Below are 17,528 nucleotides of genomic sequence, written 5' to 3'. Positions count from 1 at the left end.
CATTAACACCAGTAAAGGAAAGTAGACAAAATGTAAAGTTCAAATCTGGAAATTCCTAATTTTAAAATGTTCGAAATAATAAATATTTAAAACTGATCTTTGCGAAGGATAGTAGGCATTTAACAGGAATTAAGACTCGAATGAGTCGAGCAAGAAATAGTATCTTTATGTCTTTTTTAAATTGGTATTTCTAAGATTGGTCAAAGCATCTATCCTCCTTGATGTTTGCTCACTTTCGCACTGGAATGTAACTGGATTTAGGTAAAGGATGATATGGGAAATATGTACTGCACCTTGAGCATATCTGTTAAGAGTTCAACGCCATCTCGATTTTGTATTGATGTATGTTTACAACGTCACGAGAATGTTTTCCAATTTCTTTATCAAATGCATCATTAATGAGCTTGATATCTTTACGGTTCAGCGTTGCGAATAACACCGCTGTGGATCCATGGGGTTGTATATTTAAATCCATACTTATCACGATTTATTGGCATTACTAAATGCACAATATCTGCCTTATCGCCAGAGGAACCGGAGCGTTTTAACAGTGATGTGATTCTAGGAATCATATTTGATAACAGTTATTGTACCTCTTTACCTGGTTTGTATTCATGTGGTACAATTGCCACATGACTTTCTAATTCTCCACTATGCCTATTAAACCTACATTCAGGTACATGTAAATGCTGTCCTTTTTTACGAACATACCCAAAAGCTTCAGCAGCAGTAACAGATGCAATACTACGATGGTTTTGTTCCTCAACAGTAGCAATAGCAATACGACAACGGTTTTGTTCATCCTCAGACGCTTTCAGTGTCACATGTAGGACATTTCTTCTTGTACTTCTTGGTATGTGTATATTACATTCACATGCAAATTGTCAGTTTTTGTCCTGTTTTTGGATTATCAATCGTTGTTGTATTTTAAAACGATAGCGAATTATCAGGGGCAGAAGGTTGCCATAGTGCAATTATGAGTCTCAATAATTCTGATATGTCAACTTTTTCACATAAGATATTGTATTTTTACTCCACGTTGTGCGATTAGCTGATGCAAATTTGGCATGATTATATAAGGGGAAGGATTTCTCTGATTAGAAAGACCATCAATAACTTGTTATATTTGTACTTTTCCAATATAAAATAATGCAATTGCTTCAATCCTAGCTAGTATTTTATTTTTTCTGTGCCTGTGTCTTCAGCAGTATTTCCTTGGACAGGGTTAGCTGTTGTGATGTCACGTGTTTGTGCTGTCACAGGTGTTTCTGTGATCATAATTGTTTCTGCCAATCTTTCTTTACACACACGATAATATTCATACGTGGCCAGCAAAATTACTTATGTAGCTTGACTCTGATGACTCAGTTACAGCATAGTTGATCACCGGGGCAGCAAATGTATTTTACAATAATCATATTGAAATGTTTCCCAACCAGTTTTCGTTTTCCAAGATTACACCTTTGAATTCTTGCATCCCAATGCCATTTAACTTATTATATATGTAAGGTATATTGAACTGGGCAAACACACTGTTGTTGTTCCTGTTTTATCTTCTTATAAACCCCCAGTGCTATTTTATACAAAAACCATGAAGTCCACCAATAGTAAGAGAAAACTGCGAAGCAACATTTTCCAAATAATTGATTGTGCCTATTTCAGGATCCTCTTTGTGAACTTTCCTTGTGGCATCAGAAAAAATATCTTGAAAAAAGTAGACTGTTCTTTTTTAGACTTGTTAATATTTTTAGAGTATTACATGCGATATTGCTGTCAACATAAGTTAAATTGTAATTACTGTGAAAATCATATCGTCCATAGCTGATGTTCAGGTAACCAAAGTGAAATATCAATATATTAACTAAATGTTGCATATTTCAACCTATATGCATTAAAGAATTTGTTCTTATTATTGCCAAAGCAGATAGGCAAGATCGACATTCCACAGCATCATAATGTTCTATACTAGACGTCATTTGACCGCTAGTGATAGAATATCCGATAGGAATGTTTACATAATCATCGCCGTTTGGAATGTTTTACTGTTGGAAATAGAGTGTACAGGATGAGTCTGATCACCCAGTCGACGAAGGTTATGAGACGGACATGCCTGAATATTTTTTACTGATCATAGAACAAATAGACCTAATTTTTAAGGGAGCGATGTTAGAAATGTACATGATTTGGCTCCACCTGAAATCAGTTCTACTTTTAAAGACAAAGCATGTGCAAAAGAAGACGATTATCCATCAAGCAGAATCTTGTCTTACTTGTCGAAAAGATGCAGAAATTAAACTTCGCAACACCAGTAACATGAGAGCCTTGTTTTGCACCAGTCAGAAGACTATATTCTATCTCTCAAAGCAGGATATTAGGACATGACTGTGTAAGCGATTGGTACCTGGTCAAAAGGAGTTATTAAATGAGTGTACTCTGAATTCTCAAAGGGCTAAGTGCAACTGATAACGACTCCAGCTTTAGAAATACAAGTGATTTCTATGAGACTGACATTTGAGCGTAATATCTTTGTTCATAACATAACTGTTCCATTTAGCTGGCATATCCATTCTGCTTTCTCCGGCTTTTGTTTGCATAAAATAATCTCACAAATGAAAGATGAACGAGCTAAACACTCATCAAGCCACTGTTATCTGTTCAGGCAGTTACTACAACATTTCATAAAAGCAACATCAGCCATTGACACGACTTTGCGGCTTTGGCTTGAAAATTGAACATAAGATGATACACAGATGAGGCATCAAAGAGCGATTTACCTTTTATGCGTATCATCATCTTTTCTAAAGTTAGAAGTTCACTCTTTCAGTAGTAAATTCAATGTACAGGACAATACAATTAGAAGTTCCTCCTCCTCTTGCCAATTCTCTAAACGCTTATGTGATCGGAAGATGTAAAGTTTCAGTAAATTATGTTTCTTCTTTAATACTTACTCGATCCCATTTCTCAAATTTTCTTCGTTCCTTCTCCGCAGTTCAGTCTTCACATTAATGGTTTTGCTCAAGCTTAACCTGGTTACATACCTGTGTCTACCTAGCAAGAGTAAGGGTAGTTAGCTTATTATAGTTGTTGCTCTTTATAGACACAAAAACGTTTTCCTCGTTCAAAGAGAACTGGATTCAGAGGTACCAGAGAGTAATCATAATGTTAATGTAATTGGGTCAGTATTAATCGATAAAGAGAATTGTCTAAGAAACAAACATTTTTTATGTGTAATTATATTTTCCTTTTCTATTTTATTTGCTTATTTCTTGTAACTTTAAAATACATACTTTTATTTTGGTATTGTGAATGTGTCCTTACTGAGTAAATAAAAATTAAACGAGAATGAAAGTGGGAAATAAAAACTTAAAACAACTTGAAGCCATATTATGTAGTGCATGAGAGAGCTAATTTCATTTACATTTCTTCCTGTAGAACCTTTGAAGAATAATCGTATTTACAGTTGAGGATGTGTTTGATAAAAAAAAGAATCTCAAATATAAAATTGTATATTTCCAAATCGGAAACATTGAGCACATCATAAATTACAGTTTTGTATGAAAAGACATCGACTTGTTAATGTTAACGTATGTTTCATTTCAATTTTACCAGGACAAGTTTTTTAGGGTTCGTTTGCATGAACCAGAATTTTTTTGGGGCATAGATTTTTTCCCGTATCTGAGTAGATGTAAAAGTCCAGGGATTCATAACGGGCAGATGTGGAGTTGAAAGCAAAGCTGCTCTTAACCATTTTACATTTCATCTCACCAAGTGGGTCTCCTTTGTAGCTATCGTTGACCATTTTCTTTTTCTAACTGCAAGATCTTTAAGAATAAATTATAACAATACAATATTATACTTAAAATAAGTCTCTTCCATGTTCGATGACAATTATTTTAGTCAGCTCCAATCCATTCTGAATTATTGCCCCATTTTTATTCTGTAACGTAATTACCTTGCCTAACAATATTGAATTCGTTCGTACATTACAAATATTATACTACATCTTGCTCTGTCCGATGAAATTGTTTCTCAGTTTGGAACAATGTTAGTCAAATGATGAGTGCGTTGTTCAATCTATTTTAGTTTGAGAAGAGGGGACCTCCTAATGTACGAATAATTGGGTACCACAGTGCAATGCAAGGACCTGTTAGTGTAATATATTTTAGTAAGTTGGAAAATAAAGAATATTGAATGTAGGTGGATTCACTGTGAAAACATATGATCATCACAAGGTGTTCCGCATGGTGAGTCTGTGGTTTAATATCATTAATTTCAATTATGAAATCTGAATATAAAACTTCTGTTCGTTGGAAATGTGTTTGATGCATATTTGGAATGATTTGAGACGACAGCAGATTCACCAACACTTAAGATATACATATCTAAATTTAATTTGTTACTGCATCATTGAAATAATTTGACAATTGAAACCTGGTGAACATGTCTGTAATAAAACAGATGGCCTGATTAGATTATGATACCACAACGACATCTTTTATACTTTTTATGAAATAGCTGTACGTAGACGTTATCACTAAAAAAAGACAAACAAAAAAGAATGATTGCTTATCAAAGGTTTAGGACAAATAAATAAAAAACAACATTAGTTCTCTCAAGCGCTATGTAATATGGACACTTGATTTGATAACATGATTGCACAAAACCATAGAACTCTGCATGGTCTCTTTGCATTGCTTAGGTAACTACTTCATTTATAACATAATTTGTTCAATCCAGTACACTGTTGAGCCTTTTCCCTGCCATGTCGACATATGCTTTCTTTAATAAAAAACGTAGTTGACAGGTTTTGTATGGTTTGTGAGACACCGTAGGTTCAGGGAATGAATTTATAGAAGAATTTAATTGATTTTATAACTGACACATCATATAGCCTTATATTCCATGACCATAATATACAATAATGTACTGTACACTAATTTGATGAATAAATAATATACACAAAGTTGCTCTTTTCCTGCCACACTTGTGTTAACTATGCCTTTCCTTACATTCATTGCAATATAATTACAACAAATTGTTTTATGTTGGTGTCTCCGAAGCTATTATAAAAACAAACATGCAGTATGCAGTAGGATGAGTACCAAACACATTATCGATGTGATTTAACCTATATTTTAAGCTTCAGTAACTATGGTAAGTTCGCAACCATCGTTAAGCGTAGAACCAACTAAATGGTATGTTGATAGGATAATGATGAGTACAGAACTATACCATATGAAGTCAGTCATTTTGAGCTATATATAAAGCTTCAGATAATTTAGTTTAATTTAACTTTAGGACTGCTGTATGACGTTCATCTTTATTTTCTCCTTCTTGGTCCTAAACGTTGCCATGAGTTTACTTCAAAAGAGATTTCAACATGACCTATAGTTTAAGTGTTTTCGACATTGGTCACGCTTTCCAATCATGTCATTTCACAATTTGTATGGTTTTGTACATTCACATAAAAAGTTGGGTGGAAGGGCATTATGAATCAAATCAGACATATTTAGATTTGTTTCCATCTTGATTGTGTAGGAAACTGGAGAAGCAGGATGAAATAACCAATATTGTGTATATGAACTATGTAGACGATGTACACTGTATTTATAGTTGATCTAATTCAGAACATGACCTGGAACTGTTTGGAATGAAAAACATACTTGTTGTTGCTGAAAACATAGACACTACTAGAAAAATCTGAACTAATATTTAACATGATTATGTTTTATTTTATATAAAATTGCAGCAGCATTAAGGACATTAAGTAAAGTCAATCCAGAAAAGATTTGTGAAAAGTTTAGTAAACAAGATGAATAATTACTTTAACATTTGTGATTCATTATTGGGTTAAATGGCTCATATTTGGAGCTTAGATAATATATTAAATCACATAACATATTCCAAAACAGAGGCATCAACATATAAGACAATTAGATTTGTGAATATACAGCTTGTGTTTCGTCTACATACAATTTCCAAAGTAATACAGGGTTTTATGGGAATCATTGTTTGTAGTGTTATTTTAGGCTGCAATGATTTAGGCAATTGGCCGCTAGTGCATTCTATTGCAGTCTCTAACAAAATAAGTAAAACGTTTGGTCTGATATTTCATGAGGATTCGCTTAGCACGTGAATAATGTTAGTCATATTTAACAGAAAAGAAGAATCAGAGCCTAAATAGACAACGAGTATGGAGCTCAGAATTTTGACTAGTTCCAGTGGATCATAAAGTAAATAGTTGTGATTTTGCAGCTGGTTCTATAAGTACTTTTTGTACTGAGCATTCTATCACTTTCGTATGCAGTTACTTGCATAAAATACAACATAACCTTTGCTAGTTTTGTATATGTCATATCTAAACTAGTGCCTAACCTTAAAAGATAGTCTTTGTGAATATGAATCTACAATTAGTTCAAAGAATGTCATTACATATGTGGACACAAGTGAAAGAAATACACGAGTAGCTTAATTAGCATAGTGAAACCATGAATATCGAATGAGGAAAGTGCATATTTCTGATTGATGAACATTCTAATGCTTTAACATTCCAGACCAGGTCGGGTCTGAGGACATGTTTCCTTAGTTAAGAGAATTAACGCTCTCTGTTTTCATTCAAATTAGCGATGTTAATTTGGATTGACTAGTACTGATGAGAAAGGGATATTTTCTATAACATAAATGGAAGGTTTGCAAAATAATTAGTATTGCAAGCATTTGTTTGTATTTGGAGTGTGTCACGTGGAAAAAAATAATGGGGGATAACAGATGAAACAAATTCAAATTCGATTACTGTATATGGAATTTGTCATTTCAGAGCTGTTTCTTACACAATATTAAGTACTGAAAATAAAGATATCATTGTTAGACATACGATGGTATAGTATGGTGTGGAAGAAAGCTATTCAAGAGTCTTTGAGAAAAGAGTTTAATGCATAGGAGAAGATGGAAACTGGGCTGCTGATTGAGTGAATTTATAACTTTATGTACACACCATACACAAATCTCAATTGTTTAGATCATTAAGAACAAACAATTAAAATAGGTTAGCACTTATTAAAGATGACATTATATATGTTTCTCATATAGGCAATGACAATGCAGCAATTACAGTAGTAATCTTGCAAAGTTCAATTCTACTGCATACATAAATTGTGGTTTTGCAATGTACAGCAATTTATTTTTTATTTTTGAGTAAATATAGAGTTGGTGAACATGCATGCTACGATTAATTCTGGCAAAGTGTACTTCTAAACCTGTACAGGCAATCTCATTTGAAAAAGCTTTTGCAGCACACAATTTAGTTCACAAACTATGTCATCGTCAGAGAAGAAGCAATATATTCAGCACTTATGCAGAAATGAAAATAAAGAAAGAAATGAAACGTGCATCTATTTTATTTTATTTACATTAACAGGGGACAAGACATTTGTCAAGCTTCTAATACTTCTGACATTTGAAACGCTCAAGAATTCCTTACTCAAAAATGGCGTTAAACCCTACAACAACAACAACAACCATATATTTCTCAGTGAATAGTGAAAGAGACAATTACAAGTGTTGTGTAAAGATAAGGGCGAAATATAAAGCTGCCAGTAGAAAAAGTTAGACAAAATCATTTTGCAACTTATAAGGGAGACAAAGGTAAAGCTGGAACTAAAACATTGCTGAGATAAAAACGTAGATACTATTCGAGAAGCGAATTATAAAACGGAGGAAGTGAGAAGCTGATATGGAAACATATATAAAAAGCTGCAGTTTGAATAGATTAAGGAGAGAATCCAATGTTCTAGAAGAATTAAAACATGAAAAGAACAATGCACAACGGATGCTGATATTACAGAGCCTATTAAGCCACTGTAAAAGATCTAATCCAGTAAAGTTAGAGAGATCAAGAAAAGAAGGAAGATGCTAGACAAAATGCAGATATTAGAGACACAGCAAGATAAGCAGATTGAGTAAAGAGAATAATAAAGAATGGGATGTTTTAGGGAAGGTGAAAAGAACATGAAACGTTGAAGACAGATAGGATTTTGCTATTAAAGGAGTAGATGGAAAGAGAGGATAAAACGGCAAAATATGATAGACTGATAACTGTTAAGGAAATCGAAAACAAAATGCCATACCTATTTAAGGTAGAGCACAACAGGAATAGATGTAGTACTCAAAACATTTGACATATTTCTTTATACAAAGACTAAGAGAGAATCAGAAAAATTATGGATAGTTGTTATGGAGAACGCCGGAGGCACTGAAATATCAAAAGGTAGAGAAAAGCTTACAAAGAAAGGCTCGAGTGTTTATTTCCACACAAATTGCCAATGAAGCATACACAAATAATGGAAGACCTTGGGTTAGGCTATTTATGAACTCTGTATATGCATCACTGATGACATGTCTTGAAACGTGAATCACGTTATCATGAACATTAGGAAGTATACCTAGATTATATATGACATCAATGGTGGTGACCGAAAAACTCCCACCTAATTATCCCATTAACAAATGACGTATTAGATAACTAATCTAACATGCAACTGGATGACACTTTATCAAGTTCAGTTCATGACAAAAGCAGAAATTCTGATTGCTATACTTTCCTTATCTAGAATTTAGAAAACAACATAGTTTATGACACATTATTTTGTAGTTACCCGGTATTTTCCTAATATAATGTTTAGGATTCATCAGTTTCATCAGTTTCCTCAGAAAATCTTTGGGGTATACGTTTTTAGTATATAGATATAGTTTACATTCGTAGAAAAGATGCAATTTGCAGATTTTAAGTGTGAAAGCAACTCCATAAAATGCTAAGTACTTCGACAGAATAACATTTTCCAAGTTGGAATTTAGAATAAAAGATGTTTTTCATTAGTCTCAACAGCCAAGACATTCAATATACAAATCGCTGATAAAATAAACACGTCTTTTAGCTACAACAAGGTCATATAATATATCATGACTTAACATTATTTTGAAATATTTCCATATATTGCTTTTATTTACTGTTACATATATGTCTTCTTTCCTTGTTTTCATCCTGCCTATAATTGAATGTATTCCTTATTGTATCCACTTCTATGACGCCCACCAACACAGACAAACAACAACTTTAAGATGACCACTTGCAGGTCACCTAAATGTTTATTATGCATAGACTTGACTCTCACACATCAAACCGAGTCCAAGAGCTAGTGTGGGTTTTAAAAAACGATGAAAATACCCTGATAAGCCTTAGAATTACTTTATTGTGAATACATGCTGAACATATATGTATTCTTTAAATATGCCTTGGAAGAGATCAAGAGTATTTGAAGCGAGTTTAATATTAGCATGCCTCTGTTTTAATTGAGTTAGAATCATTTTTTTCTCTTGAATAAACATTCCAACTCATATTTATAAATAGAGGTGATCATGGATGTATTCTTTATATTTTCATTTCATATTTTGTGTAGGATATCTGTCAATATTTGTTAAAATTATTTAACGGCTGCAATCAAATATCAGCGCATATATATATATATATATATATATATATATATATATATATATATATATATATATATATATATATATATGCAAAAGATTTTAACGCATTAACTGTGCGTTCATATTCTTTATTATTTTGTTAAATTTCAATAATGAAGTATATATGTTCTGTCCCCATACACAGTAGTTGGAAGAAAAAATAAATTTGTCACAGTCACAGATGAAGATAGGAAGAAACAAAGTTGTTTATGCCTGAAATTCCAAAATTTGTGTCTTAATTATTCAGGTGCATTTCATTTGTCCTTTTCTTGAATGGTCTGATTATATACAGTTTCTTTTCATTTCATATGAATATCCAGTCCGATGTAATGGTAATCTGTGGAAAGGGTCGGACCTCTCATGATTTTCCCAGAACAATTATTGACAAGGTTGGTCCACAGATCCAGAGAGAATTTCAAGATAAATATCCCAATGGTCTAAGCGAAGACGAGGTGGCGGTTCTCAGTGGCTTCAACCTTCCCGTTTGGAAAATCTTCTATTGTGAATGTTCTCGGGGTGTAAGTATCAGGTTAAGATTTACGTATTTCCTAAATCATGTTAGAGACTTACTGTTTAATTAATACAACATTAACATAATTAATATATCTTACTACTCAATACAAATGATATTCAGGTTTGAATTTTGAACCAAAGGATGACACTGCATTTGATAATGCAAAACCATACAGAAACTGACACTGTACGTGAATAAAATACAATTGCTAATATGTATCGCTAGGGTACATTTTTCATTTCAGGAAATTTGTAACCAATGAAAAAAGGAATCATGAGTATTCTGACACCTAATAATAAGGGATCTATCATCAATTACATCTTGATTTCATCTAAATAAGAACCACCAGTATAAAAGGGTGAAATGGAGCAAAACTATATATCAACCTAGAGATTCTCCTTCAAAGCTAAGAAACCTATTGTCTGCACATGAGAAAATCAGTTGGAAACTCTGCTGATATTTACACCACTCCCACGATTACTAGGGCAATGACAAATCGCGAATCTGCCTATAATGCGAGGGCCATCGTAGATCTCAATTTTTGTTTCACCAAATGATACCAAAACAATCTCTCTCTCTCTCTCTCTCTCTCTCTCTCACTCTCTCTTTCTCTCTCTCTCTCCATATTTGAAGACAATCGTGTTCAAAATTGGTAACAAACTCGGACATATCACTCGTTTTATGGTCACAAACGGAAGATACAACCTGGAAATTGTAATCAACATTATGAAATTATCAACTTGTAATAACTATTCATATAAATTTGTTATTTTTTTATTTCCAAACAACATTCTTAGTACACCGTAATTAATGATATATTCATCCTGCTTTGCACACATGTACAGCACACCACTTCGGAAACCTGAGTAAACCATAAACCAAAGGGCAGTGATGTAATATACAAATGTTTGTGTATACATGTGATGGTTGCTGAAAACAGTTGGAATAATGTTAACAATCTTGTAGATGTCGGACGTTTTGAAAATAAATGTAATTTATACAGACCAACTTCCTTAGAAAACGCAGTGTATAGACAATTATTATCGACACGCTTGTACAACAAGGATTCAGTCATTAAACAACCCATTCCCACCCACCGACCCCGCAGTATTCTCGATGTCTAGCTGAGTTTTTGGAGGTACCATAGTGACTAGCACTCTCGGTTATAGTGCAGTCTACAGGAGCTGCAGCACTTGTGTGTTCATTAGTACTTTCAAGACTGGACTATTGTAACTTGATTCTGTCTGGTTCATCTCAATATCTACTCCAGAAACTTCAAAAAGTTCAAAACACAGCTGCTCGGATCATACGTAGAGTACCACGATCAGAGCACGCATCCCCGCTGCTCTGTACCTTACACTGGCTATCCATTCGATCCAGAATCAAACACAAAATTTGCTCTCTGTGCTACGTTTCACTGTAGGACTCTAGTCCAACATACCTATCCGACCTCACCCATGTGTACACACCAGCAAGATACTTACGCTCCTCTTCTGACAATCGTATACTCATTTTTCCCACTATCAAAACAAAATCATATGGACAGCGTTCTTTTGCATACCATGGCCCAGCTACGTGGAATGAATTGCCCACTGAACTTAGACACAAAGACACGGTGATCACATTCAAGAGGGCTCTCAAAACTCACTTATTTCGACTGCAAGAAAAAACTTAAAGACCTAATAATGTTTCCTACCTGAAATATTATCAGCATGTTTTTTATTTTTTAATGTTTTTCTAATTTCATGGTGTTTGTTTTTGTTATAATATTATCATATGTTTTATTCCTTATAGGTGTTGTCTAATGTTGTAAAGCGCTTAGAGCTTCTAAAGATTAGGCGCTTTACAAAGTCCTCATTATTATTATTATTATTATTATTATTATTGGACCCCTCTGTGTGCGAGTTGCACGAGAGAGGTGTATTATGACTCTTTGGTCTTAAATAAGTAATATAAAAGAGTGAAGACCAACAAGTTTTGTAAAATTCAGCAAATGTTTTATTTCCCTAGAACACGAAGTGAAAATTTTATAAACAGCTTACATTTATATAAATTTTATCCCAATCATCCACAAAAGTCTATCACAAGTTTTAATGAATACAGTTCTAACACTATGTTGATGAACCTGTTTTCTTTAGTGCACTGATGTACCAATGGCCAGAAGTGTGATGAATCACAATAATAGAATCCAATCTGTCCTTGCCTGAATATTCTATAATTCCAGATTAATGATTGTGACCAAGAATACTATAGAGCACATTATAATTCCAGAGATGAAGAATTTGAATAACTGAATCCAAATTAGAAATCTAATGATACTGCTCAGATTTCATTGCAAGAATGAGTAATATCTTCAGAAAACAAGATTATGTACTCCTCTACTTGACGTGGTCTTAATTAACATTTTCTGAAAATACTACGTCAGCTTAATGGTATGTTCCTTTCTAAGTTTAATGTTGCTAAAATTGTACTAAATAATGTACTAAACATCATATATAACAGCTCCATCGATGTGGGATCATTGATTCAGGTTAAAATAATGATCGTAATATCTAACATACACTCAGAAATATTAGCTAAGTTGTTTACCATATGTCACTGGTTATGTACAACATAAACTTGATTTTGGGCAAGGTCAGGTACATAATGCAGTGTGACCCTATTATAACCCGGTGAGTATGGTTCATAGAACCCGACTGTTATAAACCAAGCCGTGTTATAACCACCCAATTCAGTGAGCTGAAGCCAATCATGCTATTACCTAAAATATAGTCAGGGGGTGGGTAATTAAAGCGGGAGCAAAATACATGCTTTTGAATATATGAAGACAACCAAATCTGAAAACACTTGTATATTGACAATTTATATTTGTGTAGTACAATCCATAATCCGTTAAGTTCTGTACATGTATATAATAAGTCCATGAATTTGAGTTTAGATGACATGTTATAATCTTCATGTATCCCATTTGAAAACACAAATGACATATATGAAAGATTGATAGTCCTCGTTTGATCTATATCCAATTGTCACAAAACAATTTGCTACTATTGTTGCAAGTAGCACCTGCCAATAGTTGTTTGCATGCTCCCTGTACATGTACTTAAATTAGCCTAGAGTTTGGTCAGCTGGAGAGAGCTATCATCTTACCGAAGCTAACCGAGGGGATGAGGCTATTTATCGGGAAATGAAAACATGTGAACAAGTTAAAGCTTGAACATATTTGCAAGATATCCCATTTTCAGTTAACTTGATGGCGCAATATATATCTATGGTTTCAAAATTTAATCTGATTTTATGCCCCCTTTGGTAGTGACCATAAGCATCAATTCTTTTCCTGCATAAATGAAACTTCACAGCACAATAAAAGTGGTACAGTCATTTTGGAAAATGCAACAATCCTTTAAATTCGATTGGTTTTATGTAAGTTTGTGCTGACTTCCTTTGATGAAAGGTTCTTTGTTTTTTTATTGAAGAGTGTAGTCGATGCATATGTTATTGAAGTTTCCACTAAAGGATACCATTCAGGGACCTAACAGATAACTGTTTCTAATTGGGACGGCAATGTCAAATAATTGTAGAACATTAATTGAGACATATTTCTTTTTCATTTGCTTAGTATTTATGTAGAATTATCGGTGTTTCAGAGGTAATCAGTTTTAAGTTTCATCAAAACCATTTTTTCTGCGTACATTTTGAAAAACGGAATTAACGGTTGTTTTGTCGATTGTAGCAGTAACAGTTCCTTGGTCGTTGGTAGCAGTTACTTACTCTTCCTGCCTTCAAAAGTTGGTTGATTTTAGCTACTCCTGTTAACATGACTGTTGGATAGATGAACAGTAGATCTCCAGTTTGGGGGGCTACTGGTTTTGTTTTTACATTTCTGTTAGCGGACTGATGCTGCCTTCAACGCATGCATCAGCCATGTTAGAAAAAGGCCAAAAGACAACGAAGACACAGGTGGTCTGTTCTGACAGGGACTACTATAGAAACTGTTAGTGCCCTGAAGGATTTAATAGTATGAGTGAAAGTAAGAGGAATTGTGCATATCACCCACATACAAAGGTCAATAAAAATAAATATATTAATTACCTGCCATTATGAGACAATGCCTAATCCGGTTGATCTCCGCTACTACACATGTCAGAAAGATCTCACAACATACAATACTCAGGACAGATGTCAGAACAAGTGAATTATGATATAACCATGCACTGATGAGATGGTTTGTCGATATGAACAAAGAATTTGTTTATCTATCAATAGACACATTCCAGTGCTTTTTATATCAAGTTTGCGGCTCCTTTCATCGTGCCTCTGAATTACTTCACTCCAAACCCAAGACTTTATATACTAGTTTAAACAGCCTACAATGTCGCAAAGCAATTGTCAGACTGTATGCTTTGTCGACAGTGAGGATGATAAATCGCAATTTGCAACATTAGCGAAGCCCAGCGAGATCACTTGATAAATTTTTACACGTTACTTTTTGTGCTTTTATGAAAAAACTTTCTTCGTGTTCAAGAAAAGTACACATAAATATGTAATTGTAGGAACCATATCACATTTGTCTTATAGTAGAATTCATCCATGATCTCCTCACCAAAATGATGATAAACTTAAATAGAACGTGCTATAATGGAGTCACACTGTACAGGTAAACATAGCATAACATTATTAGGAAACGCAAACGAAACATTAAATGCACAACACTTCCCCTCATAAAGAAAATGAAAGATTTATGCAATAAATCTTTCTTTTAGCTGGTAGTCCAACATTCCTGTGATTACAAATGATATAAAAATCAAATCTCATGATGGACACAAAAATATACATGAAGAAAAATAATCTATACACGGCAAAATGCATCTGCTATTATATTAAATATTCCCTTGATGTACCTGATGCCAATATTGTATTCCTGCAACATCAAACACGACCGTAATAATCTCTAATGTTTGTTTGCATCTTGCCAACAACAGTAATAGGGTTTTGTGATCACTTAATGCAATAACTGGAGGAGGAGCTGGGCTAATACACCACCAAAGTGTTGCAAAGCCAATGTGAAAGAAAAACATTCTTTATCAGTTGTTTCCAATAATTTCCGTGGTGTTTATTTAATTTCTCAGCAAAATAACACACTGGATGATTTACACCATTTTTGTCTTTCTGAATCAATACTGCACTAACCCCAGCATCATTTGCATCAACGGACATTTTAAATGGTTGACTGAGCTGAACGGACTGATGCTATCCTAAGGATGTCCTTAAACTTCTCATAAGCCACCTGGCTTTTTCATACCAATGAAACTGTTTTCTTACTCAGTACATTTTTCAGTGGTTCAGCAATTATGGAAAAGTTTCGTATAATATTCAGCCTTACCCAAAAGCTGCATCTGTTACTTTTGAGTGCCATGCACAGGGGATTTAGAGATATCCCTGACCGTTACATCTATAGGTTGAATTTGTCTGTGTCCCACAACATGCGCTACAAAGAAAGACAAGCACCACAATACTCACATTTACTTCAATTGTCAAAATTCTCAGTCTATCAAAGAATTTCCAGAGTCTTATTAAATGAATTTCTATTGTGCCATTGCTTATGATGACATAATCTTCTTATATGTTTATATTGATAAAGTCCATCTTGAGTCGCGAATGCCAACATTTCCTTTGCCCTTTTTCTGAGTACAGTTTGCCACAATCTTTTCAAAAGATACATTCGGTGACATATTTGGTATCTCCAATTTTGGCAATGTACTAATTGATTCTTGGCAATGGAAATCAATCAAGATTGGTTACTCCAAAGTCACGTCAGTCCGATTTTATTCTATCACTTAGATCCTCACTATGTGGGACATGTACAACTACATTGATTGAATGATTAATATCGTATATCTATCAACATAGTCTTTTAAGATATCTATATTGTAAAATTGTTTTTGTTTTCGCCTCCCATGAGTTTTAATGATATAATTAAATTAGTTGGCTTCTTTACAACTAATAAAGGACCATAACGCTTAGCCTGACATGGATTTGGAGCTTTGAGCAGGGGAGCAAAAACTTCTTCACCTTCTGAAAACTCCTTTTTTATATTTTTGCTGTACCATAATCTCATTTGTAACTGAGTAGAGTGAAGATTAGTTATTGCTACTTCAAAAAAAGTTTTTCGTTGCTAAGATACAACCTAGAGTCTGTTGGTTATGGCTCCCATCAAGCATCTTCGTTAAGTTTCTAATTCATTTGCACCACCTAAAAGCAGTCTTTTAACTACATATAGTAACTATGTCTTTGAGACAAGGGCCTCTGGCATTTGGAGGTTTGGTTTTGTGGTGTGTATGTACACAACTTTGGTTAATCAAATTTCCAGCACTTGTTGCTTAATAACCTGATAACTGATTTGGTTTAGATATTGAAATCTATCTTATACTCACCTCCTCTAAATACTACCCCTGCTTCTGGGTACAGACTGTGGATGAGACCATATAATTATAATCAGTACTTATTTTGGTTTTAAAGTTTTGGCTGTGGGTTTTTCCTTTTGTCTTCAGAAACTGTGTACCATGTTTGTAGTATACAATTGTCACACACGCTCTTTCTGTTGTTGCTGCTGTTTTGGGATTTAATTCCATTTCTAAGCACAAGGTAGGATATCCCTTTCTATCAATACAATTGTTAAAGTTCTGGGTACAGTGTAAATTTATCACTACGAATACTTTTTTGTCCTTATAACACCCATTCTCTTAGATTCTGCCACTTGTTGGGATCCATGGGATCAGGAGCTGTAGGAAACATATTGGTTAAAGATTTCCGCTGCACCTTATTTCTACACTCATTTTGTCACTTCAGAACTGGAATATTATGCAATCCACTTGCCACTTTTCATATCCTAGAATGCTTTCATGTTTTATGTAGGTACATTGGATGTTTATTTATTTTACATTATGATTATGATTATTTCTACAATTTGACAATTTGTACAAAACATCTTGCACCTGATCTATTTTTGGACACTTTTTGGTTAAAATGTTTAGATCATGTCTTATTTTTCATTTAAATTTTATCCACTTCATGACTTGTATGCAATTATAAATAATCACAAATTCCTATCTGTGTCACCATGGTTTATGTCCATTGAGGGACCCATAAAGAGAAGTAGGATGGTTTGGTTAAATTACAAGGCACAACGATATAACATAGTTTCGACTGTCTTGCCAGGGCCAGTTTACAAATTTCATTTAATTACTCTTTCAACTACAATGTGCATTATAAGGGATTTTGTTGTCATGATCTGCTTGATTAATTGATTGATTGTATTTTAACAGCGCATCAGCACTATTTAGCGCCAAGCAAAATGTTATATATACATAATCTTTTAAACATTATACAAAGTCTCATATTGACCAGCGATATCAAAACAACATAGTTGAAATTAAAACGATAAGATGGTAACTGTGAAAAATAAAGCTTCCCGATCAAAGGGGGA

The 17,528-nt window shown here is 33.8% G+C and overlaps 1 protein-coding gene across 2 annotated transcripts in view; it reads left to right on the top strand.

Annotated features, from left to right (window-relative positions):
- Positions 1 to 17,528, top strand: part of LOC149774191 (uncharacterized) — a 243,074-nt gene that overhangs the window by 119,829 nt on the left and 105,717 nt on the right. For both annotated transcript variants that reach the window (XM_089945702.1, XM_089945703.1), the window contains exon 18: positions 9,849 to 10,046. In XM_089945702.1, coding sequence (XP_089801828.1) covers positions 9,849 to 10,046 — 198 coding nt within the window. The remainder of the gene's footprint in view (positions 1 to 9,848; positions 10,047 to 17,528) is intronic.

Source organism: Sinohyriopsis cumingii, unplaced genomic scaffold (assembly GCF_028554795.1).
Source record: "Sinohyriopsis cumingii isolate HCF-2022 unplaced genomic scaffold, ASM2855479v2 utg000400l, whole genome shotgun sequence".
Lineage (NCBI taxonomy): Eukaryota > Metazoa > Mollusca > Bivalvia > Unionida > Unionidae > Sinohyriopsis > Sinohyriopsis cumingii.
This window is presented reverse-complemented; position numbering and strand designations above follow the sequence as displayed.